Raw genomic sequence first — 24,506 nt, forward strand, 5'->3', positions numbered from 1 at the left:
ACACAGGGGGCGCCTCACAGCTGCCTGTGACTGCAGCTCCAGAGGACGCAACACCTCTGCCGTCGGTGGACACCTGAACTCACATGCATGTTCCCCACATGCAGACATACGTATATAGGAATAAAAGTAAAATACTCTGAAAATGCAACTATTGGAGCTGGAGAGATGACTAAGCAGTTCAGAGCACTGGCTGCTCCTCCAGGGGACCTGGGTTTGACTCCCTGCACCCGTGTGGTAGCTCATAGCTGCCTGTGACTCCAGTCTCAGAGGATGTGCTGCCCTCTTTTGGCCTCAGTGTGCACCAGGAAAACACATTACATGGAAATACATGCAGATAAAACATCCATACACGTAAAAACACAATGATTTTTAAAAATTAGAATGCAACTATTATGATTATTACATGGGATCACATAGCACTTAACCCTAAAGCAAAAATACTATGAGGAGAAAATTAAAAAAGCAGTCAGGTGCAGTGATACCAAACCTTCCCTGTGGTAGGTGTGTGACAAAGCAAGTAGAGAGAACAACACAGCAGAAGGCCCGGAAGGAAGGAAGGAAGGAACGTTAATAACTAATTAACACTTATGTAGAGCTATGTACCAGGCACTGTTTTAAATATTTTACAAATATTAATTTCAGTTAATTATTACAGGAACCTTGTAAAATGAGAATCACTATGAAAACAATTCTACAGATAAAGAAGCTGCTATAAATACCAAAATCAGAGTCTGAGGATGCATTTGCCTAGAGTATGCAAGCTCTGCTTTGATCCCTAGCACAGAGACAGATAGAAAGACACATGCATATATGCATACACACATACACACATACATATATACACATTTACATAAGCAGGAAGGCAGGTGGATATACACGCATAGAGAAAACACTGACAGGGAAAGCTTGAATAGAACATGCTGAGAATAGCATATATGATGCAGCCAATGCTGTAATCAGAGGAAAATTCATAGAGAAACATTTTTATCAGTGAAGAGAATAAATTAAGATTTTCGTCTACTTTTATCAGCTTTTTCACAAGTATTTTCACAGCCATTGAGATAATTATGCTTTTAAAATCTTTTTTTTCCCACCTAAATAGATTTCCTAACATGCCACTATTCTGACATTTTAGGATAGATCTATGATACACTGAGTATTTTAAATCTGTTACTGAATCCAATTGACAAGGTTTTTTTTTTTTTCCAAGATTTTTTGAGTGACCAATCAATTGTTTAATTGAAGGAATTAGAAATACAAGATCAGCCACATAGCTCAGCAGATAAAGGTCCTTGCCACCCAAGCCCGGCAACCTGCGCTCCTTCCCCAAAGCCATGCAAAGGTGGAAGAAGAGAACCAAAGCCATAGGATTGTCCTCCGACCCCACACACAGCAGAACGCACACATTCACCAACCCCCTCTCCCACACAGTCTCAGTCAGTTAATAAAATCCTTTTAAAAATTATAAATGTAGGAACAAGACAATCATGAGCAAACCAAAGGATGTGGTTAACGAAATAAAAAATGTGAATTAATGAATTAGAAAGTAAATAGCATATTGTCATAAAATTTATAGCTAACTCCTCGACATATAATCATAAATCACTAGCTAGTCTAATTCCCCATGACTCCCAGGACAGCGTTTATGACGGTCTGAAAGAAGAAAACACTTCCATTGCTGTCTAGAATATTCTAACCTGGAGGCTGGTGAGATGGCTCGGCGGTTAAGATCATGCTGTGCCCTTGTACAGGGACGGAGTTGGGTTTCCAGCACACCTACTGGGCAGCTCACAACCACAGGTGACTCCAGAGGGATCTGATACCCTCTTCTGGTCTCCATGGGCACCTTCACACACACACACAATCGCAATAAACTAGGGCCTAACAGGATGGCTAAGTCGCCAAGAGTGCTCATTGCTCTGGTAGAGGAGCTAGGTTCCCTTCCCAGCACCCACATGGCCACTCACGACCATCTGTAACTCCAGTTTCAGGGGATCCGATGCCCTCTTCTGGCCTCTATGGGCACTGCACACACGGTGCACATACATGCATACACATGCAGGCAAAACATTCCTATATGTAAGATAAAAATAAATAAATATTTAAGGAAAGAAAGAATATTCTCATGTATGAAAAGATGGAACGTACAGCATCGTGCAGTGGCACACACCTGTAATCCCAGCAGATTACAGGCAGGAGGCAGAAGCAGGCGGATCTCTGCGTTCAAGGCCAGCCTGGTCTACAAAGAGAGTCCAGGATAGCCAAGACTACACAGACAAACCCTGCCTCAAAAAGAAAAAAAAAAAAGATGGAAATTACATAGATTATTCCTGTTAAAACTAAAGCTGGCTTCATAACCTTTAAGAACAAAAAAGAAGACTCAGCAGTTTTCAGATCTCAGCGTTCATTCTCAGAAATAATTGTGCAAGAGTGCTGTAAAGTGCTAATGGGGTCCAGCAGTGGACTTTAAAGATTGGGAAGATCACATGTATGTTCTAGGATGATAGGTCCTAAAATCTACTTATGTGAGTAGAAACAAAAATAGATAACATACAATTATCCAAATAAAGGCACAAAACCCGATGATGACAGAAAGAAAACATTTTTTTTTTATTTACTGAAAAGTTCAGCCTCTGCCATCATTAGTGGTAAATCACTTGAAATATTTTCATTAAAGTTAAAAGAATACGGAAAAGACATTTAACTACTTTCTAGCTGTTAATCATTAGGTAACAATCTTTAAGTGCTTAGTGGTATAATTAATTAAGTATATTTAAAAAAACACTTGGATATAAAAGCAAGAATCAAGGCCAGGCATGGTAGCACGCACCTTTAAATCCCAGCATTCAGGAGGCAGAGGCAGGTGGGTCTCTGAGATCCATAACAGCCTGGTCTACAGAATGAGCTCCAGGCTAGCCAGAGTTGTGTAGTGAGACCAAGTCTTGAGAGAAAGAGAGAGAGAGAGAGAGAGAGAGAGAGAGAGAGGGAGAGGGAGAGGGAGAGGGAAGGAAGGAAGGAAGGAAGGAAGGAAGGAAGGAAGGAAGGAAGGAAGGAAAGAAAGAAGGAAAGACTTTACAGTCAGGCTGGGAGCGGCTCGTGGGGGAGGGTGCATGCCACACAAGGGCTGGGACCTGAGCTTGGATCCCTTCCACCCGTGTGCACCTGCATGTGAGAGAGTACATCTGAAATCCCAGCACTTCTTCAGCAAGGTGGAGGTGGAGACAGGGGACCCCTAGGCCCATGGGCCGGCTCTCCCGGTGTCCATAGCAGCGGATTAGAAACCCTGTCTCAAACAGGCGTCAGGTGAAGACTGACACCCAGGGTTATCCATCTGACCCCCACATGCCTATGCCATTCACGCTCACACACATGAATGTGCACACACCCAAGTACACATACACATTGCATGCACACAAGAGATATTTTAAAAGCAATCATAATGGCTGGAGAGATGGCTCAGAGGTTAAGAGCACTGGCTGCTCTTGCTGAAGACCTGGGTTTGATCTCGGCACCCATACGGTGGTTCACAACCACCTGTAGCTCCAGTTCCAGGAGATCCCATGTCCTCTCTGAGGGTACAGGGCAGGCTGTACACAGTACAGACACACATGCAAGCAAACACATAAAATAAATGCATAAAACACATAAAAACAGTCATAAAATATACATGAGATTTTTAAAAATCATTATAAAGAGCACCGAGTGAGGCCCTGAGTTCACTTCCCAATGTGACAAGAAAAACTTGAAATTAATAATACTACTCATGATGTGTGGATAATGCAGTCACATAGGGAAAAAATACAACTCTGCTAAAAACGTTACATGGACCACAGAGACAGCCCAGCCGATGAAGGACTTGCCATGCAAGCCTGAGAACCGAATTCAATTCCTGGAGCCCATTCGAAGGTGGAGAGGGGAGTCACACACACATACAAACAACTTTTTTAAAAGATTTATTATTTATACACACACCTGCAGGCCAGAAGAGGGCACCAGATATCACTATAGAATGTTATGAGCCACCATGTGGTTGCTGGGAATTGAACTTAGGACCTCTGGAAGAGCAGCCAGTGCTCTTGACCTCTTAGCCGCCTCTCCAGCCCCACAAACAGCTTTTTAAATACAGCTTATTTAATTAAAAGAAGGAAGGAGTTTGAAATTTCTCGTATTAAAAAAAATGGCCACCTGTAAAACAGGATACAGAGACTGTGGCTGTTGATGCTGCTTTATGTGGGTGGAAACTGTTATCTTCTCTGCTGTTCTTATTTTCCTGCTGTTGAAAACAAAAAAATAATTGGTAACAAAATGTAAGCGATCTCTGTTAAATAAGTATAAAATCATACAAGGCATGAAAAAAAAAATGACAAACAGATTCCACACTGTGGTCTCAGGTAGGAAGGCTTTAGATTAATCCAGTCAGGAAAGATGCTGGCCACCAAGCCTGAGGGCCTGAGTGCAACCCCACCCCTCCCGGCCCACATGGTGGAAGGACACGAGGTCAGAGCCGCCCTGTCCCCACCCCACAAATAAACCAAAGCAATACTTAAAAAAAAAAAAAAGAATGAAATAGTACTACATTCCAACAATGAATGGTTTGAAAGAATTTAATAAAATATCACTAAAATTTATCTTTAAAATCCAGACAGCATCCAAAGAATAGTAGGGGCTTGGGGTGTGACTCAGAGACAGAGCTCTTATCTAGAAACACCTCAGGCCCTGGGTTCCATCCCAGCACCAAGAGGAACAAAAATACCTAACACCAGAAAGGCACAGGGTAGATCTACATGAATAGAGAAATGTCACATACAGCAAGATTGACTTCCTATTAGTGGGTTTTTTTTGTTGGAGCAGTTGACAAACCACTGAGAAAATTTTATTAAAATATTAGATTTTTTAAAAATCATACTATAAAGCAAACCACAAAACTTTTTAAAGAAAGGAGTGGAAGGGGGATTCTTTTTTCTAGTCTCAGGATAGGTGGGTGCTTTGTTTTTCATGTGTGGTTGTTTTGCCTGTGTGTGTGTGTGTGTGTGTGTGTGTGTGTGTATGCGCACGCGCGTGCACACGTCATGTGTGTGCCTGGGGCCCACAGAAGCCTGAAGAGGGTGCTGGATCGCCTGAAACTGGAGTTAGTAATGTTTGTAAACCACCATGTGGGTACTGGGATTGAACTCAGGTCCTCTGGAAGAGCAGCCAAGACTCTTAACCACTGAGCCATCTCTCCAGCCGCCTCTGACTGCTTCCTTAACACAAAACCCAAGACTGTACAAACTGAACATTACCACCAAAGGTCTCACATATTAATCGTTGTGGCAATGGATGTTTACCATAGCAAGCACAGCTGAGAGGCACACAGCAAACGAGACGCGTGCTCCATGGGGGCAGTGTGAACTGGTCTTCTCTCCTGGGGCTTGCTCACACTGGCCCCAGACCACACCTTTGTTCTGACATCAGCAATCTAGAGATTCGTCCTCAACAGGCAGACACGTTGTTGGCTTCAGAACAAGGGAGGCGTGCCGCGGTTGGAAGGACTGACAGGTGATAACGTATCACGTCAGTGGGTTCAGCACGGATTACGGGCTGAAAGAAGTCTTTTCTTTGGTTTTCTCATTTGGTGAGTTGGGGTTTGGGCTTTGGATTTTTTAAAAAGGATTATGCTTAAAATTACTCCCTTTGCGTGCACATCCGCCATGGAGAACTTCGGCTCTCCTTCATCACGCAGCTCCTCAGGTTCTCAGTCACCTGTGCCCTCTGAGCTGTCCTGCCAGGGTGTTGAGAAGGGGCCTCGAGATGTGGTCCCATGTTAGTTGGAACTGGTGAGCCTGCTGCCTCAGCCAAGTTCTGGGGTTACGTCCTCCACAGCCAGCATTTTACTGCTCTCCGGAGGCCTAAGTTCAGTTCTCACAGCTGCCAGCTCACGGTCAACTCTAACTCCAGCTCCAAGGGATCTGAAGCCGCCTTCTGGCCTCAGCAGGCACCACACTTAGGTGCACATACAAAAATACACACATGATTAAAAGGTAAAATATTTTATAAGTAATTTCAGAGCAGATGTTTAATGCATCCTGTAAAATCACACCGTGGGTGTGTGTGCGCATGTGCGTATGCACCCATTCACACGGATGCTATCTGAATGTTGGTGCCCATTCCTGTAAGCTCATGAAGCTGGAAATGCCAATTTTGATAATTTCTATACTTTTTTACTCTTATTTGTGAGTTTATGTGGAGCTCTGGAGCGCGAGCCCAGAGCCTTGTGCATGTTTTTCACTGAGCTACATCCCCAGGCCTTGCGTGTTTCAAAAATAAGAACATAGATATAAGTAGATTAACAGATCTGCACTTTTATTTTGAAACACCCCACGGCTGTCGGAGGGCCGGGCTATACCACTGTGCTGCCCACACAGGCCCAATTAGCCACACTGAGGCCTCAGCTGTGTGTCCCCAGGCGCTCCCGAAGCGCTCCTGCCTGGATCGCAGCACAGGCCCTGAAGTCAGAGGGGCCCAGAGGTGACAGAGCGACGCAGCTCCCCACGATCCCCCGTGACATGTTGCCTAGGCAGGGAGCCTCTGAGCACACTCTGGCTGGAGAGGGGAAGGAACAGCCAGAGACCAGAGGAGGAAGGGCAGCCGGAAGGAGTGCTATGGAAGAGGAGGGAATGAGGAGAAGCAGGGGAAATCCTATGTCGTCTCTAGAGTGCTAGGGACAGGTGGTCCCAGGACCACAGCCATTCCAGGAAAGGGCTCTGGGCCCAGGGTACACATGTTACCTGAGGAGAGCCTACTTGTCTGGACGTCAGAGCTTGTACTGGTTCACTGAGAATTCTGCTTTGGCTGGTGTGGTGGAGCACTCCTTTAATCCCAGCACTTGGGAGGCAGAAGCAGGTGGATCTCTGTGAGTTCGATGCCAGTCTGGTCTACAAAGCGAGATCCACAATAGCCAAAGCTACACAGAGAAACCCTGTCTCAAAAAAGCAAACAAACAACAAATAAAAACAAAAAAGAAAGAAACAAAAAAAAGGAAAAAAAATTTTGCTTTGGACCAAGCGTTGCTGGTTTTTTTGTTTATTTAAGTGTAGTCATTATAACGGACTCTAATCATCGTTGGAATAAAGTCCAATATAAATACCCATGGAAATGGTAACTATACAAGATAAGTAGAATAAATACAAGATGGAGGGTGAGCCAGAGCAGCTTTTCACACTGTGCCCACAGAAAGCTGTGAGCCAAAGCCTATCCCCTCTCTCTGGCTTTAAATGGGCAAGTTTTGGAAAGCTTAAATTAACTGTTTTCTATATCTTAGTTATTTAATTCAAATTATTTACTTACTAATTTTTGCAGTGATGTGAAGGAAGGGCTGACTACAGAGACACAGCCCAGCACTTATTTACTTATTGCTTTTTATTTTGAGGCAGGATCTCACCAAGTTTTCCAGGCTAGCCTTGATAGTGCTGTCTCCCTCCCCTGTCTTCCCCTTCCCCTTCCCCTCCCGTCTTTTCCCTCTCCCTTTGCCTCCCTCCCCCATCTCTCTCTTCAGGCCTTCTGGTCTTCAGGCCTCATCCACAGCTCAGATCACGGGCCTGCACCACCAAGCCCAGCCAGGGAAGTGATCTTAAGAGCGTGCTCACTTAGAAATAACACCCGCTCTCTAGTGTAGAGGGCGCACCCTGCCCAGCCAGCCACTGGCCATCTCCTGGCCATCCATGGTGGTGGGGAGGGAGTAACAGCTGAGTGAGGAGGCAGGCCTCCCTTCACATGTGTTTGGCCTCAGTTTCCCCACTCCTGAGCAGCAGCTGCTGCTGGAAATTGGGCCCCTGCAGGGGGAACTGCTTGGTGGCCATCTGGACCTAAGCCCCTGTCTATCTTGCCCACAGGCCTTTGAGGACATCTACCTGGAGGAGCGGAAGACCATCAAAGTGCTGCTAGAGTACGCCGACAAGATGTTCACCTACGTCTTCGTGCTGGAGATGCTCCTCAAGTGGGTGGCCTATGGCTTCAAGAAGTACTTCACCAACGCCTGGTGCTGGCTCGACTTCCTAATTGTGGACGTGAGTGGGCACTCGAGGGGGCCCACATGGTAGGGGCTCACGGCAGGGCAAGGGGTAGAATGACAGGGCCAGGCAGCATCGCCACGTGGAAGAGGGGGTGCTCAGCTGTGCTGCGGGGCAGGTGAGCAGAGGGAAGCCAGGAGTCTGAAGCCAGGCATCAGGGAGGAAGAGACCACTGGGAGGTTGAGACAGGAATTTCATGTGAAGAGGAGAGTGCATGAACTGTGGCTGAGTGGACCATCAAACCCCTGGGGACCTTGTCTGCCTGGGGTATGTCCCAGGATGGCAAGTGCAAAGGGGTGAGCGTGTCCTCTGAGCCCTCAGTCAGCAGATGGAGTGGGATGCCCCCTTCCCGAGCTTCCCCGAATGAGTATAGGCTGTATGGGCAACCTTCGGGACAGACGGAGCTGGGAGGAGACAATGCTCAGGTGAGGAGGCATCTCTGGATCTACTTTCAGTGAAGGGAGTAGGGGCTCAGGAGCCCAGGTGTGTGTGTCCCTGAGAAGAGGGGCTTGGGAGCCCAGGTGTGTGTGTGAAATAGGTTCCACAGGAAAGAGTGGGCATCAGGATCTGCAGCCACTTTCCAGAGTGTGGTTGTTGGTGGTCCTCGGGCTTGCACTAGAGTCCACATCCAGCAGGCCTGACTTGTTGGCAGAGAAGGGACTCAGCCCCAGCATTCTAGCCAAGGGCCACCTGAGCCCCCACCTAGGAGGGAGGTCAAACCAAGGTGCTTGAGCTTTTGGAGGCCCAGTGGAATGGAGAATTTACGGAGACCAAGGTGCTTGGGCCTCAAGTCTAACCCTTCTTATTACCCCAAGTGGCGGAGGAACACGGACGGTGTGATGGTGGGCTGGAGTGGGTGCTGACTGGCCCCAGCTCTCTCAGCCCTGAGGTAAAGCCTCTGGGATCCTACACCTGCCCTGAGTGTCCTAGCCTGCTCTTCCTGATGATTCTTGGGAAGCTGGGCCAGCTGAGGGACACTCAGTCCGGGAAAGGCTACCAACCACCACCCCAGGGAACCCAGTGCTGCAGGGTTTCAACACTGCTTCCCAGCTGAAACAGAAAAAACCCTGTGGAGAAGCAAGCTGGGGTCAGGGCTGCCATTCCAGGTTACATGGCACTAGCCGTGCTGCCTGAGAGGAGATTTCAGGTCCCAAGTCTTCAGGTGATCCCAGGTCTCAGGTGTTCTCAGCCTCAGATGGTTCCATGTCTTCAGGTGTTCTCAGCCTCAGGTGGTCCCATGTCTTCAGGTGATCCCAGGTCTCAGGTGTTCTCAGCTTCAGGTGGTCCCATGTCTTCAGGTGGCCCCAGGTCTCCAGGTGGCCCCAAGCATCAGGAGGTCCCAAGCCTCAGGCTGCCCTAGGTCTCAGGAGGTCCCAGGCCTCAGGCTGTCCCAGCTCTCCAGGTGATTTCAGGTGTCCAGGTGGTCCCAAGAGTCAGGTGGTCCCAGGACTCCAAGGAGTCCCATATTCAAGTACTATTGAAAGTCTACAAGTCTCAGTCCACAGAGAGGCATGTGGCAGCACACGATAAATAGAAATACGCCAGTCAGGCCTGGCGGGATAGCTCAGCGGGTAAAGGCACTTGCTGCCAAGCTTGACAACCTGAGCTCCGTCCCCTGAACCTCCATATGGAAGAAAGAATCAACTCCTACAAGTTATCCTCTGATCTCGAAACATGCCCCACCATACATATGCACATACGTACGATAAATAAATAAGCACAGTAGCTGGGTATGAGAGTACAGCCTATAATGCCGGCACTCAGGGTTGCCATGCCTTCCAGGCCAACCAGGGCTACGTAACAAAACCTCGTCTCAAAAAGGAAGGAGAAAGAGAGAGAGATGGAGAGAGAGAGAGAAGCCAGTCTGGTGTTATGTGTGAGGGTGAACTGGTGAAAAGAAGCCAGGACGGGCCAGGTCTTAGAAGCACAGGAGCCAGGCCACAGGGTGGAGGGATGGTGCAAGTCACAACTTTCTGTTGTTGTTTGTTTGTTTTTGTTTTTCGAGACAGTGTAGCCTTGGCTGTCCTGGACTCACTTTGTAGACCAGGCTGGCCTCAAACTCACAGAGATCTGCCTGCCTCTGCCTCGAGTGCTGGGATTACACCCGTTTTTCCAGTCACAACTTTAAATAATCTGGCTAGAATGGGTCCCCTGAGGGGACTCGGGCAGATCTGAGGGGAGTTAGGGTTAACTCACAGGGTTTTATCAGAACACCCATGCTCTAAGCCTGACATGTTTGAGAAACCACCCCCTAGTGGCTGGTCAGAGCAAACAGGCAGCGCAAACAGGCACATAAGGCCTTGGCAAAAACATCGACTTTTATTTAGGATGAAAGGTGGAAATAGTAGGGCCTTATGGTGCAGGCCTATAACCCACATATTCAAAAAGCTGAGGCAGGAGGATTGCAAGTTCAAGGCCAGCTGGGGTGAATTAGTGAGACCCTGTTTCAAAATCAAATAGTAAAGGGAAGGCTTGGGATATAGCTCAGAGGTAGAGTTTTGGCCTAGCATGGGTGAGGCCCTGGGTTCAGTCCCCAGCACCATCAAGGAAAGAAAAGGAGAGCTGTCAGAGGGTTCTAAGGGGAAGAAGGCCACACACGCTGGCTTTTGTTCTTAAAGGACCATGTACCCTGCAGGCAAGGGAGGAGCACAGATGAGCCCTGGGTGCAGGTTAAGGAGGCTGCCAGTGGTAAGCGAGGGAGAGGTTCTGCTCAGCCACATGAACAGGGTAGAACAGGAACGACACACCTTGGCCCGTGGGGTTGGTGGCTGTGACAGACACAGCAGCTCTCTGAAGGGCCTGTAGCTAGGACAGTCTTGGCTTGCCCCAGGCCTTCAAGGCTCTGGAAGCCTTTACCTATCTGGTAAAGGACAAGCGGCCAGCTGGCCTGAGAGCCTAGCACCTGGAGCTGTCACTGCCCTCCCATCCGCACCCCTTCTCCACAGGTCTCACTGGTCAGCCTAGTGGCCAACACCTTGGGCTTTGCCGAGATGGGTCCCATCAAGTCCCTGAGGACGCTGCGAGCACTGCGACCCCTGAGGGCCTTGTCACGTTTTGAGGGCATGAGGGTAAGCGGGGCTTCCGCCTCAGAGCTGGTGGAGGAGGGTGGGGATGCACCCCCAGGTGCCTAGTGTTTTCAGTGAAGCTGGACGGTGTCCTGGCCAACTCTGAGGAGTGAGGTCTTGACTGTCTGGGACGGTTCTTCCAGCTGTCACTGTCGGGTAGTGAGGGGGAACTCCCCCCAGCACAGTCTCAGTGACACCCAGGCCACCGGCACTCTGGCCCCTGGCTCTTCCACAAGGGCCCGTCTCCCTCTGTGGCGCTCGGGCTGGCTCAAGGCCCCCACGTCCTGGCAGGCACAGGTTGCCTTTCCCATGTCCCTTGTGACAGCGAAGGGCAGTGTAGCAGGAGCCAAGCAAGGTGCCTGTGAAGGAGGCCCGGCTCTCATCTTCAGAAGACAGCTCGCCAAGTGTGCTCGTGGCTTAGCAAATGCCTCTTTGATCCCATGGACATTTGGGGTTACCACATTTTATCAAAAAATTCGAGCATATAAATATCAGTATCTTTTAAAACTCTGTGTGTGTGTGTGTGTGTGTGTGTGTGTGTGTGTGTGTGTGTGTGTGAGTGAGTGAGTGAGAGACACTTGTGAGCGCGAGGCCTACCTGCCATGCATGCATTTGGACATTGGAGGACAACTTTCAGGACTTGGTTTCATCCTTCCACCTAGGTTCAGGGGACCAAGCTCCTGTTCTCGGGTTTTTACCAGCTGGACCATCTCCGCAGCCCTATTTCTTTCTTAAAATAATAATTTTAGCGCCTAAAGTAGCAGCTTTCTTCACGACATTTTTATATATGCTTAGTTCCTGTTGGTTCCCCCACCTCCCATCCCCCTGCGCCCAGCCCTTCTTGTCCCCTTCTGTTTCCTTCCCGTTCCCATCATGGTTGTCTGTTACCCTCAACACACCTCTCCCTTAAAGCTCCTCCCCTCCTTCTCCTCATGGGCCCCTTTCCAGGTCTCTGCCCTCGAAGACAGACAGATATAAAGTAGGGATGGATCGACATGAGCGGAACAGACAGTGTCTGTCTACCTGAGCCTTCGTGGCCTCCCTTCATATTTTCCAGTTCCATCCGTTTTCATGAGATGAATTTTAACATCCTCCAGAAAAACAGCCATGAGGGCTGGAGGCATGGGTCTTGAGCTAGTGTTTGCCTCAGTGTGTAAGGTGCTGGGTCTGACACCCTGCCCCCATCGCTGGAAAGGAATTAGCTATGATAGCAAGAAAGAAGACCTGTGTGTGTGTGTGTGTGTGTGTGTGTGTGTGAACATACACAGTTCTTCATGGCTTCAGAGAACCGTGTCTGTCCCCATGCCCTGGGAAACACCATCACACAGCTCATCATTTGCTTGATGGCTTTGAGCCTTGATGGCTTTGAACCTTGCCCGCACCACTTACACTGCTCAGTCCTGGCTGGAACCCGCAAGGGAGTAATCGGACCAGAGTTAAATGTCTCTTTGGGAGCCAAGGACACTTGATTCCAGAGGGACACAGAGTGATGCTAGGTGCCAGGAATGCCTCTGATGTGGCTGTTGGCCGCAGCGCCAGCCAAGGGCACGCTCTCTGCAGAAAGCTTGGTGCCTTAGGGAGCATGCTGCCCCACCTGCTCCGAGGCTGTGCTGTCTGCCTGAGAGTGTCATCCCCGATCTTGACCGTGGACCCTCGGTGCCACGACGGAATCCACCGGGCTTCACCCCATCTGTGTGGCAGACAGCTTCCTGGCTCCTGGGCTAGGCTTGGGCCGTGATGGGACTGTGGTTCCCCGCATGCACCTATCCGGAGCCACCTCACGGAGGCCCGGGAAGAGGGCAAGCGGTCAGACAACAGCCTGCAGACAGAGCGCCTGGGTCCCCTGGGGAACTTCAGTGGAACCATCCTCTTGCAACCCTAACATAAGCCAGAAGTTTGGCACAGAGAATGTAAGGACCAGCGGGACTAACACAGAACCTAAAGCCTTGTGCTGTGTCTAAGCCTGTCCTACCCACTGGACTCCTGGCAGCTGCAACTACCAGAGATCCCACTTTTTAGGAAAATTGAGTTCTGTAGATCATGGCTGAAAGCAAAAGAAGGCCTGGAGAAGAAAAGGCTGGTGTGTTCTGGATTGCCTCAGCAGTTAGGGTATGGCTAAAAAGGCCTCGATTCTCTCTGGCTTTGCCCCCTCGCCTCCAGAATGCCAGCTTAGAGAGTTAGCCTCCTCCGTGACCAGAGGACCCCACTCCCGCTCCACACCGACCTGCGGCCAGCAAGTGGGGTGGGGGAGGCAAGGTCTTGAGGAGAGCGCCCTTGGCCACCCAAGTCTCCTCTCCGTCCACAGGTGGTGGTCAACGCACTGGTGGGCGCCATCCCATCCATCATGAACGTCCTTCTCGTCTGCCTCATCTTCTGGCTCATCTTCAGCATCATGGGCGTGAACCTCTTCGCTGGAAAGTTTGGTAGGTGCATCAACCAGACCGAGGGGGACCTGCCTCTGAACTACACCATCGTGAACAACAAGAGCGAATGTGAGTCCTTCAATGTGACCGGAGAGCTGTACTGGACCAAGGTGAAGGTCAACTTTGACAACGTGGGGGCCGGGTACCTGGCCCTTCTGCAGGTGGTGAGTGTGGCGCCCCTCTCCTCCTCTGGCGCTTCTGAAGCATGTCCCTCGCCCTGGGGTGGGCAGGGGCGGGCTGTGGAGTCCCTGCACCAGGGTCACAGGGCCCAAAGGGGCGGGGATTTCCCAGGGACGAGGCTCAGTTCTAGGTTGGTTCTCCAGGGCCCGAGGTGTGCAGCATGGGGATCAAGGCAGCAGGAAGTAGGGCCCATCCCCCAGCTGTCAGTCACGTCAACCTCTTTAGGCGGCACAGGCTAGATGCAAGACCCTGCTGACTGGCCAGGGAATGAACTGTTAGTGAGAGTGACCTGCCACCCTCAATTATGAAGTGTCTTGGGCTGTTTGAAAGAATGCGTTTGGGGTGGGGATATGGCTGGTAGGGCACTGGCCTGATATGCAAGGCCCTGCGTTCGTGATCCCCACCCCACCCCCACGTGAGCAGGATGGTGTAATGGTTATAACACCTGCCGTCAAAAACCAACCACCGGCTCAGCCAGTAAAGTGCTTGCCACATGAGCGTAAGGATCTGAGTTCAAATCCCAGGCACCCACATCATAAGCCAGGTGTGCCTGTATGCTCGGTGCTGGGGAGGTGAAGACAGGGGCACCCTGCCGCATCCCCCTGGGGCCTGATAACCAGCCAGGCTAGCAGGATCAGCAAGCTCCAGGCTCAGTGAAAGACCTCAAAAAACTAAGGCAGAGGGCTAGTGAGGCAGCTAAGTGTGAAAAGGCGCTTAGCACTAGGCCCAAAGACCCGAGTTCAATTCCTGGTTCCCACAAGGAGGAGAGAGACACCCGGGTTCTCTTTCAGTTCCTGGCTTCTGTGTGTGCACTGTGGTATGTATGCACCTACACACATGCACACTCACGCACAACCATCCTAAGAGAGCTAAACTTTCTGGCTATGTAAGTGAGCGATGCTAAAACACAGATGAGCCTGGCATTCATCTCTATGGTCTGGGCAGCCCAGGTGGCTGTAGTCTGTGACGCCCGTGATGTGTGTATTTCACAACACTGTGGCTCTCATCTCTCTCCCCATCCGTCACACTGTGGAGGGGGGATTGGTCGCAGTGGGAATACTAACGTTGGAGAGAGAACTTGATGAGCACATGAGGGATTTTTCTTTTCCTTCTGGAAAACAAGTTGTTAGCCTCTCGCTGGAACAGTGGCAGGGAGGCCCCCGTGCTTCAGGCAGGACGCTGGTCCTCTGAGCAGTGGGGCACAGCTCACCAGATCAGCCTCGAGACCAGCCGTTAAGCTGGGACACCGCCTGGACCCTGTGCTGTGTTAGATTCTGAAATACGTTTTTGAGGAGTGAAGCTTCTGGCCTTACCAGACCTGCGGCCTCACTTGAGAAGCCTAACGTGGTCTTCTTAGGGTTTCTGTTCAGTGTCTTCTCCACCCCTACCCTCTACCTGAGGCCTTTCTCCTGGGCCACTCAGCCTTTTGGACACCCCTGAACAGGAGGACTGGAGAGTGCTTGCTTCTCGCAGGAGGCTGCCTGCCGAATCGAGACATGAGTTCTTTGCAGCTGACACGGAGTACCGAGTCTGATGATCTCCGTGCTCTCTTCCTCACAGGCCACATTTAAAGGGTGGATGGACATCATGTACGCCGCCGTGGACTCCAGAGGGGTAGGTTGCCACCAGCGTCTCCCAGCGAAACAGTGTCTGAGGTGCCCAGCCTCAATGCCTGAAGGCCCAGCCGGCAGGAGGGGCCCGGGTCAGGCTCCACATGATTTCGCATGGGGTTCCCAAATTCTCAAGCTGATCCACCCCATCCTCACTCAGGAGAGCAGGTGGAAGCAGCAGGCAAATAGATGAGTTCCTCCTTGGGACTCACGCTCTGCCCAGTCATGCCGACGACTGGGGGAGGACAGACAGAGCCCAGTGTCACCCTGTCTGCCACTGGCCCAGGGTGAACACACTGATATGGGCCACCCCTTAGCCTGGCACGCCATCTGTCCTTGCCTGCCACCTTCATCTCCGTTCACCTCTGTCACCACAGTGTGATCACAGCCATTCACATGCCTGGGCTGGTGAGGAGGCTCTGAGGCACACACACACACACACATACACACACACACACACACACACACACGCTGCGTCCCCGCCGCAGCCCGATCCCTCCCGTGTGACGACCCTGTCTGCTCCTCCCCCGCAGCATGAGGAGCAGCCACAGTGGGAATACAACCTCTACATGTACATCTACTTCGTTGTTTTCATCATCTTCGGCTCCTTTTTCACCCTGAACCTGTTTATTGGTGTCATCATTGATAACTTCAACCAGCAGAAGAAAAAGATATGTATAGCATTTGGTCCACCTGGTTTGGGGGCAGGGCAGAGGAGGACAGGGTGCCAGAGGCCCCCATCTTGTTCTCTCAGGGATGTGCCTCTTCTTCACGCTGATGAAGTAGGGTGGGAAGGGGTGTGGGCAAGGCCACAAAGAATGGAGGGGACTTTGGTGGGTCCTTGCTGGCCTTCATCTCACTAAGAGGTTCAGGGTTTAGAACTCAAACTCTTAACCTGAAATGTGATCAAGTTGTGGGTGGGGCTGGGCAGAGACCCAAGGAGAGAGAAACCACGATAAGGCTATAGCCAGACCAAGTGAGACCCTCAGACAGATGCCGAGGCCTGGCCGAGCCAACTCGGAGGGTCTGCAGGCCACAAAAGCCAGAGGTATTTCCCAGGGAATGGGGACAGGGAAGGACAGGAATGGCAGATTTTAGAGGAAATCTCTCCAAATACACCTTTGGGACAGGAAGTGATGAAGCAGTTGAGCCTGGCATCTTCACTTAGGAAGCTGATGCTGAGAACCCCAAAGTTATGCGGGAGCTGTTTTTCTATACTTAGGGGGCCAGGACATCTTCATGACAGAGGAGCAGAAGAAGTACTACAACGCCATGAAGAAGCTGGGCTCCAAGAAACCGCAGAAGCCCATCCCACGGCCCCTGGTGAGCCAGTCTCCCTGGCGGAGTCAGGAGCCCTGACTCCACCCCCCTCAAAGCCTGCTTCAGCCCAGCTGAGCAGCACTGTCAGATTGGTCTCCCACACAGATGGGGGGAAGGCAGGGAGCAGTGGCACCTAGGGTACACTGCATACTCACAGGGACTCAGCTGCTCCCACGGAGCCCTTCCTTCCTCTCAGAGGTATAGGCTCTTCCCAGGGAGTGTAGTGAGCTACCCCCCACTCACAGTCTCATCCCCAGAACTCTGGGGACAATCAGAGAACTATATAAGTTCCCCTTGTGTGTAGAGCCAGGGCAGGTGTTAGGCTGTCTGCTGGCCTGACTTTCTGAACCCCATCTAGCCATTCTTCGGAAAATGTGGGATGAGTTGAGGCATGGGGGTACCTACCTGTACTTCTAGCACTTGAGAGGCAGAGGCAGGAGGATCACTGAGAGTTCCATACCAGCCAGGGCTTCATACTGAGACCCAGTCCTAAAAACAAACAAGCAAACAAAAAATGGCGTGAGGGAACGTTCAAAGTAATAAGGCGAGATGACCCTAAACCAGCAGCCAATTAGACAGGCCCAGTGTTTCAAAGCTTCCAAGTGTTCTTCCCTATTCCCTATTCTCATCTCTCCTAGATTAGTCTCTGTGTGTGTGTGTGCGTGTGTGTGTGAGTGTGAGTGTGTGTGTGTGTGTGTTGGGGGACAAAGAAAGAGAGAGAATACAGACATTTTATTCCTATTCTATCTCTTTAAATAACCTGGGCTCATTCACAATGAAAGACACATAGAGTAGCTAGAAAGATGGTTCAGTGGTTAAGATCCTGTGTTTCCAGCACACATCTGCCTGTAACTCCAGACATGGGGGTTCAGTGACATTTCTGGTGTTCCACAGGCCCCTGCACACATATGTGCACACACCTACATGCAGGCACACACATATACACACTTTGAAAATAAAATGTTTTTTAAAACATACAGATATGAAATAGTTTGATTCCGTAGAACAGATAACACCTATTCCATAAACAGCATGGAGAAATATATGTTAATCTGAAGGCATATGCAATGTTAGGATTGAAGTTTAAGTCTGACCTTGAGCCTCCAGATTGTGAGACCCAAAGAGCAGCACTCCGGTGTGCTGAAACCCAGGACAGAAGTCTACTACCAGAAGGTCCTTCAGGGTGGCCTGGTGGAGGAGGAGCCCCAGGACTGGCCCTCAGTGCCTGGAGGGGATACAGCATACAGGCAGGAGGTCCAACTGGTCTACCTCCATGGCTTTCCTCCTCTACATATGCCATGCAGTGGGGGGGGGGCATTGTAGTCTCCCAGGGGGTGAGTAGGATGCAAGTTGTCTGGGATGACTGGCCCCAGACTCTTCTGGGTTTCCTGCTGCACTGAGCCCCTCATCTCTTCTTCTAGAACAAGTACCAGGGCTTCATGTTCGACATTGTGACCAAGCAGGCCTTCGACGTCACCATCATGTTCCTCATCTGTTTAAACATGGTGACCATGATGGTGGAGACAGATGACCAGAGCCCCGAGAAGGTCAACATCTTGTCCAAGATCAACCTGCTCTTCGTGGCCATCTTCACAGGCGAGTGTATTGTCAAGATGGCTGCCCTGCGCCACTATTACTTCACCAACAGCTGGAACATCTTCGACTTTGTGGTTGTCATCCTCTCCATCGTGGGTGAGTACGCATGTTGGCTGGACAGAGAAGTCCTGCCCCGGCCATGTTTTCTGCTCCAGCCCTCTGCTCTCTACTTACTGCCCCCTCTCTCTGTATTCCTCACGCCCCCTTACACACACACACACACACACACACACACACACACACACACACACACACAAGCACACACCACTCTAAAAAGAACTTGTCTGGGAGGGCCCATTCAGGCCAAGGTGATCAACCTGAAGAGAACCCAATACCCAATCTTGACCCTGCTCTCCCTGGGACACAGCTCTTCGGCTATTGAGAAATCTTTAAGGATGAGGCTAGGAAAAGGAATGGCCACTGCAGAGACTCTCTGACCCTCCAAACAGAAGCTTGCAACTTAGGCCGGAGGAGGAGGCAAGTGAACGAGAGGTAGACTGCCTGATAGTGTCAGACACATACAACATGCAGTGTAGAATCACCTGCAACTCACCTGAGGAGTGACAGCACAGGAAAAGAGCATAACACAAGGTTTCTCAAGAAGGGTTTCTCTGTGTAGTCCTAGCCATCCAAAGGTTGCCTCAAAGTCAGAGATCCACCTGCTTCTACCTCCCTAGTGCTGGGATTAAAGGCGTGAGCCACCACCAGTCAGAACTAATGACAGCCTTATCGAGATGTAATTCACGTATCACAGAATTTACAGGTTAACTCAGAATTCACTTGACAGTGTGTATTCTGTTGGTTTCAATACCGTTAGGCATTGCTTACCACCAGGGATATGTTCTGGAAATTGTCGTTGGGCAATTTCATCATTTTGTGAACATCACAGAATTTACCAAACACAAAGACAGCTACAGCGTCACCATGATGTGGAAGAACCATTGTCCCAGAATGGTCGACCATCGTCTGCCCTCTTGGTAACCCCTCTCCATGTCCAGTCTCCCTTATCTCCTGCCAGCCACTCATCTAAAATACTCAAGAATTGCCAAACCATTTTCCAGAGTGGTTGCACCATTTACATACTCAATATTGCTGATCAGAGCAATGTTAATCCACCTCCTCACCAGCTCGTATGACTGGCTTTTTGGCAGTTGTAGCCATCCTGCAGATAGAGAGCTACCTCACTGGTGTTTGGGTTTCTAGCGCCCTGGTGGCTGAAAGCTGGATGTCTTCCTATGCTTCCTAGCCATTTGTTTATCTTGCATAGAGAATACCTATCCAAAACGTATTCAAAGGTATTTTATCTTTTTTCTAGTTGAGTTATAAGAGCGCTTTATTTGGGATTCTAATCCCTTAATCAAATATATATATATATATACAATTTCTCTGTTTTCCTGTCTTTGTGATGTCTACTGGGGCACAAGTGTTTTAATTTTAATGAAGTCTAATTTTGAGCCTATATATTTTTCTTTGTTGCTGTGCTTAGAGCCTAGATACTTGACACACACACACCCATTCCCACACTTGCCTTTGTTTTTCTGCCATACACATCATCCACCTCTGGTGAGTCCAAACAGAGGTCAAGGCCACTCATGCCACCGCGTTCATGAGCTGGCATTTAGAGCACGAGTTAGGATCAGAAATGCCTCAAGCCTCCAGGTGGAGGGAAGGATGGCAGTGTACCTCACAGGGCTGGAGAGCAGTGTAGGGGTGCAGGTGTTGGGTGGAGTGGACCACTGAAGTCTTTGGAGGCTTTGGGAGGTACAGAGTGGGTTTCTGAGTCACCTGCTAGTGCTGGACTGACCCAGAGTGTGGTTAGGAGGTTTCCACGGAGCTAGAGGGCCTGGCGTTCATCCCAGCTTGTCTCTCGGGTCAGTTAACCTGTCTCCGTCCCATCTTCTGGAAGGGAGATGATGCTAGTGGTGCACCTTCTCAGAATTCTGGGAAGTCTAGTGAAACAAAGGCTGGAAAGTGCACAGCCCAGCGTTCCTGACTCATGCTGGAGAGCTAGGTAGGTCTCTTGCATCCCAAGAGGCAAGTGTACTTCATCTTTTCAGGGTAATACATCTGTGCCCTTACAGTAGTGCCCCAAAGGTGGGAGGAGCTGAAGGGCGATAGGAGCTGTCACAGAGACACCGAGGCTTGGCCTGTTCCGGTATCACTGACCTGCCCTGCGCCAGCATGGCCTGGCCCTTAGCATGCCCCTGCAGCATCTGCACTTGCTAAGAGGAGACAGGCCGCATTTCCAGTACGCCTCCGGGAGATCCCTAGCTGCTGGTCCTCAGGCCATGACATGAATAGTGAGAAGTTGGAAGTCCTGAGCTCTGGCTCTTGTCAGGTAGGAGTGATGAGTGAGGACTCTGGCCTCAGAACCCGTGCACACATGATATCCTGGTGTACCTTCATCGTGCAGGTGTGCCCTTACAATTAGAATAATGGAGCTGAGAAGACAATTTAGCAAAATGTAAGTCTTCATCGCCTGGGTGACTAGAGGCAAGAGGAGGAGGCCATGTCCTAGAATGTACCATTCATTGACCTAGTCTTCCTACAGACATGCTTGCCCTCAGCTGAACCTGGCCTGAAGGAGGCCACAGTCTTGCTTCTTTCCCACAGGCACCGTCCTCTCTGACATCATCCAGAAGTACTTCTTCTCCCCAACGCTCTTCCGGGTCATCCGTCTAGCCAGGATCGGCCGCATCCTCAGGCTGATCCGCGGAGCCAAGGGGATTCGCACACTGCTCTTCGCACTCATGATGTCCCTGCCCGCCCTCTTCAACATCGGCCTCCTGCTCTTCCTCGTCATGTTCATCTACTCCATCTTTGGCATGGCCAACTTTGCTTATGTCAAGTGGGAGGCTGGCATTGATGACATGTTCAACTTCCAGACCTTTGCCAACAGCATGCTGTGCCTTTTCCAGATCACCACATCAGCCGGCTGGGACGGCCTCCTCAGCCCCATCCTCAACACGGGTCCCCCCTACTGCGACCCCAACCTTCTCAACAGCAATGGCTCCCGGGGGAACTGCGGGAGCCCAGCGGTGGGCATCCTCTTTTTCACCACCTACATCATCATCTCCTTCCTCATCGTGGTCAACATGTACATCGCCATCATCCTGGAGAACTTCAGTGTGGCCACGGAGGAGAGCACAGAGCCCCTGAGCGAGGATGACTTTGACATGTTCTATGAGATCTGGGAGAAGTTCGACCCGGAGGCCACCCAGTTCATCGAGTACCTGGCCCTGTCTGACTTTGCAGATGCCCTGTCCGAGCCGCTCCGCATCGCCAAGCCCAACCAGATAAACCTCATCAACATGGACCTCCCCATGGTGAGCGGGGACCGCATCCACTGTATGGACATCCTGTTTGCCTTCACCAAGAGGGTCCTCGGGGAGTCTGGGGAAATGGACGCCCTGAAGATCCAGATGGAGGAGAAGTTCATGGCGGCCAACCCCTCCAAGATCTCCTACGAGCCCATCACCACCACCCTGCGACGGAAACATGAGGAGGTGTCGGCCACGGTCATCCAGAGGGCCTTCCGGAGGCACCTGCTCCAGCGTTCGGTGAAGCACGCCTCCTTCCTCTTCCGCCAGCAGGCGGGCAGCAGCGGCCTCTCGGATGAGGATGCCCCTGAGCGGGAGGGCCTCATTGCCTACATGATGAACGAGAACTTCTCTCGGCGCAGCGCCCCCGCCTCCAGCTCCTCCATCTCCTCCACGTCCTTCCCGCCCTCCTACGACAGCGTCACGAGAGCCACCAGTGACAACCTCCCAATGCGTGCATCTGATTACAGCCGCAGCGAAGACCTCGCAGACTTCCCTCCATCGCCGGACAGGGACCACGAGTCCATAGTGTGAGCCTGGCCCCAACCGCCAGCCGGGACGCACCCTCTGGGATCCTGACAAGCCCTAGGCAGTTAGAACCAGCGAAGGCAGAGGTCTGAGCCTCTGTGCTGAGGCGAGGAGCAGCTGCAGGAACCCTGTTGGTAGAGGCCTGGCACACCCTGCAGCCTGGTCTGGACAGGCGGGGCTCCAGGGCTCTGGACAGCAAGCCTGGCCCAGCCTCTGAGGTGGAACGCAAAACACAGTGCACACTTGTGAACAGGCTTTCATAGATTTATTATATTTGATATTTTTTTACTTGAGCAAAGAACATCTTTTTCCACGAACACCTGTGGCAGTTCACGCTGCCTCCCCTTACCCTGGACGAGCGCGTCAGTGGCGCTGCCAGGACCCTGCTCTCAGTAAAGTGGGATCCAGCCTGGCTTCCCCAGGCCTTCATGCCCAAGAGAGGAGTGTGGTTCCTGTCACCTGAGCTGAGGGGCCAGGAAGGCCTAAGTGTTTCACTCACACACGTGTGTGTTCGGACACTTCACACACTCGGGCTGGACTCAAGGGCCCAGGATCCCCTCAGGCAAGTGTGGCCAGCTGCTCCAAAGGAGACAGGTTTTTCCTTCCTGGCCCCAAGCACGGGGTTCTTCCAGTGGAGCTCACTCTGCACTCCCGATGTCCCCAGGATCCCATTTTCCTCTTTTTATCCAGGCTTCACTGAGGTCAGTGATACAAAGACTAAAAGCTTCCAGAGATCAGCCGAGGTCTCCGAGGTGCACCTTTCCTCCTCTCCCGTAAGAGTATTAAGGTTGGAACCCAAGGGCACAGGCAGGCTGCCCGCTCAGCCAGGCACACAGCCTGCTCCTGGGGTGTGGCAGGCCCTGTCCTCAGGCCAAGGGAAGAGAGAGCTGCTCTGTGTGGGCTGCCAAACTGCACCCAGCCATGGCAGCTACACAGCCCATGACAAAGGAAGGGGTCTCCTTGTCTCAGGCTCCCCTGGGGTCTCTCTGCCTCTACCCATGTGTGGAGGGCATTTGCATTGGGTCTTCAGCTCTTCAGGCACTGTAGATGTGGGAGGGTGGCCTGGGCCTGCCTAGGAGGAAGGTCCCCGATGCTCAGGATGCTCAGGCCTGGTTCTGTGCCCTGGGAAGAAACAAGCCATGCAGCCCCACTGGGAAAGGAGGAAGCATGGCACTCAGGCCCCGCCAGACGCAGGCCTCCTAAGGGCAGGGCCCTGACTATCCCAGGAGTCTTCTGAGAAGGCTTTTTCAGGGAAAAAAAAAAAATGATTTTACTAGTCCAATTGTCCCCGTGACCTCTTCAGCTGCTGACAATCCTATTTAGCATATGCAAATCTTTTAATGTGCAGAACTGTCACTGCTGAGGTGACTGGCTGGTCAAGCCTGAGCAGGGCAGGGCTCAGCTGCCCTCTGCTGGCGCTGCCGGCCACACAGGCCGCCTCAGCCCCACCTGCCCACTGCAGGCTGGCTGCTCCTACCTACCTCGCCGAGCTGTTGGAGGGCTGGCTGCTCCTGGCGGTGCCGAAGCGGGACACTGCGGGCCAAGTATTATGTTTCCTCTTGTCACCTCAGTTCCCGGTGGCAACCAGCCCCCGCCCCACCCGCTCCTGGAGATTGACCCAACGTCCCCACTGAGCTCAGTGTGGGGGGGCTTGGTTTTAACTGTCCAGGTGACACTTCTCTGAGTGGAAATCTTATTTTTGTAGATCTGTGCTTTGCTCTCAAGGCTTGGAGAGATGTGTGTCCCTCCCTGGCACCCAGTTCAGGCTGCCTAGGCAGGAACGTGGCTGAGGGCTGGCCGGGCTGGCAGGGCTGCCACACCAGCTGCCCGGAAGGAGACTGTGGCTTCGAGTATTCGGATAGCCTCGGAGCCTTACGACAGGTGCCCAGGGCTGGTTGCAGACGGGATGGCTGAGAGTGGGAGCCAGCTAGCCCCAGCTCCTTGGCTCAGAACTGCACAGTGGTGGGCAAGAAGGGAGAAGGAAGCAGGCGGAGGGAGGGAGGGACACGCATACACGTCAGGTGTTGTCTGAAATAAACAAGCACTTCTCACCAAGCTTCGTGTATAAACGGAATACATTATTTTTCAAACAAACTAATAAATGGCTTACATGACCTGGTCTGGATTCTGTTCCTGTGCTGAGGTGTAATGTGGGCACGGAGGAAAAGGCTGGGTGTCAGAGGCTGGAAGTAGCTGGGAGGAGGCCTTGGCTTGAGTGGGGCTGAAGAATGGTGGTGGTGATGGTGGTGGTGGAGGTGGAAGAGAGTGCGCAGGACTTGGGAATGACTTCAGCTTGTCACTGGAGAACAGCCAGCACAAGTGGGGATTCAGGGAGGGTGTCATGTCCCCCAGGAGAAGAGATGCCTAGGCCTTTGGAGACCTCCTGCTCCAGGGCACTGGGGAAACTGTACCTCCT

General features: G+C 51.3%; 1 protein-coding gene across 1 annotated transcript in view; it reads left to right on the forward strand.

Moving 5' to 3' along the window:
• The window catches only part of Scn5a (sodium voltage-gated channel alpha subunit 5), a 74,310-nt gene extending 50,131 nt beyond the window's left edge, over positions 1-24,179 (forward strand). The window contains exons 20-27 of the mRNA XM_060385064.1: positions 7,872-8,045; positions 10,994-11,116; positions 13,419-13,700; positions 15,277-15,330; positions 15,860-16,001; positions 16,549-16,649; positions 18,068-18,338; positions 20,856-24,179. Coding sequence (XP_060241047.1) covers positions 7,872-8,045; positions 10,994-11,116; positions 13,419-13,700; positions 15,277-15,330; positions 15,860-16,001; positions 16,549-16,649; positions 18,068-18,338; positions 20,856-22,096 — 2,388 coding nt within the window. The 3' untranslated portion in view covers positions 22,097-24,179. The remainder of the gene's footprint in view (positions 1-7,871; positions 8,046-10,993; positions 11,117-13,418; positions 13,701-15,276; positions 15,331-15,859; positions 16,002-16,548; positions 16,650-18,067; positions 18,339-20,855) is intronic.
• The last annotated feature ends 327 nt before the right edge of the window (positions 24,180-24,506 follow it).

The sequence above is a fragment of the Meriones unguiculatus genome, chromosome 6, assembly GCF_030254825.1.
Source record: "Meriones unguiculatus strain TT.TT164.6M chromosome 6, Bangor_MerUng_6.1, whole genome shotgun sequence".
Lineage (NCBI taxonomy): Eukaryota > Metazoa > Chordata > Mammalia > Rodentia > Muridae > Meriones > Meriones unguiculatus.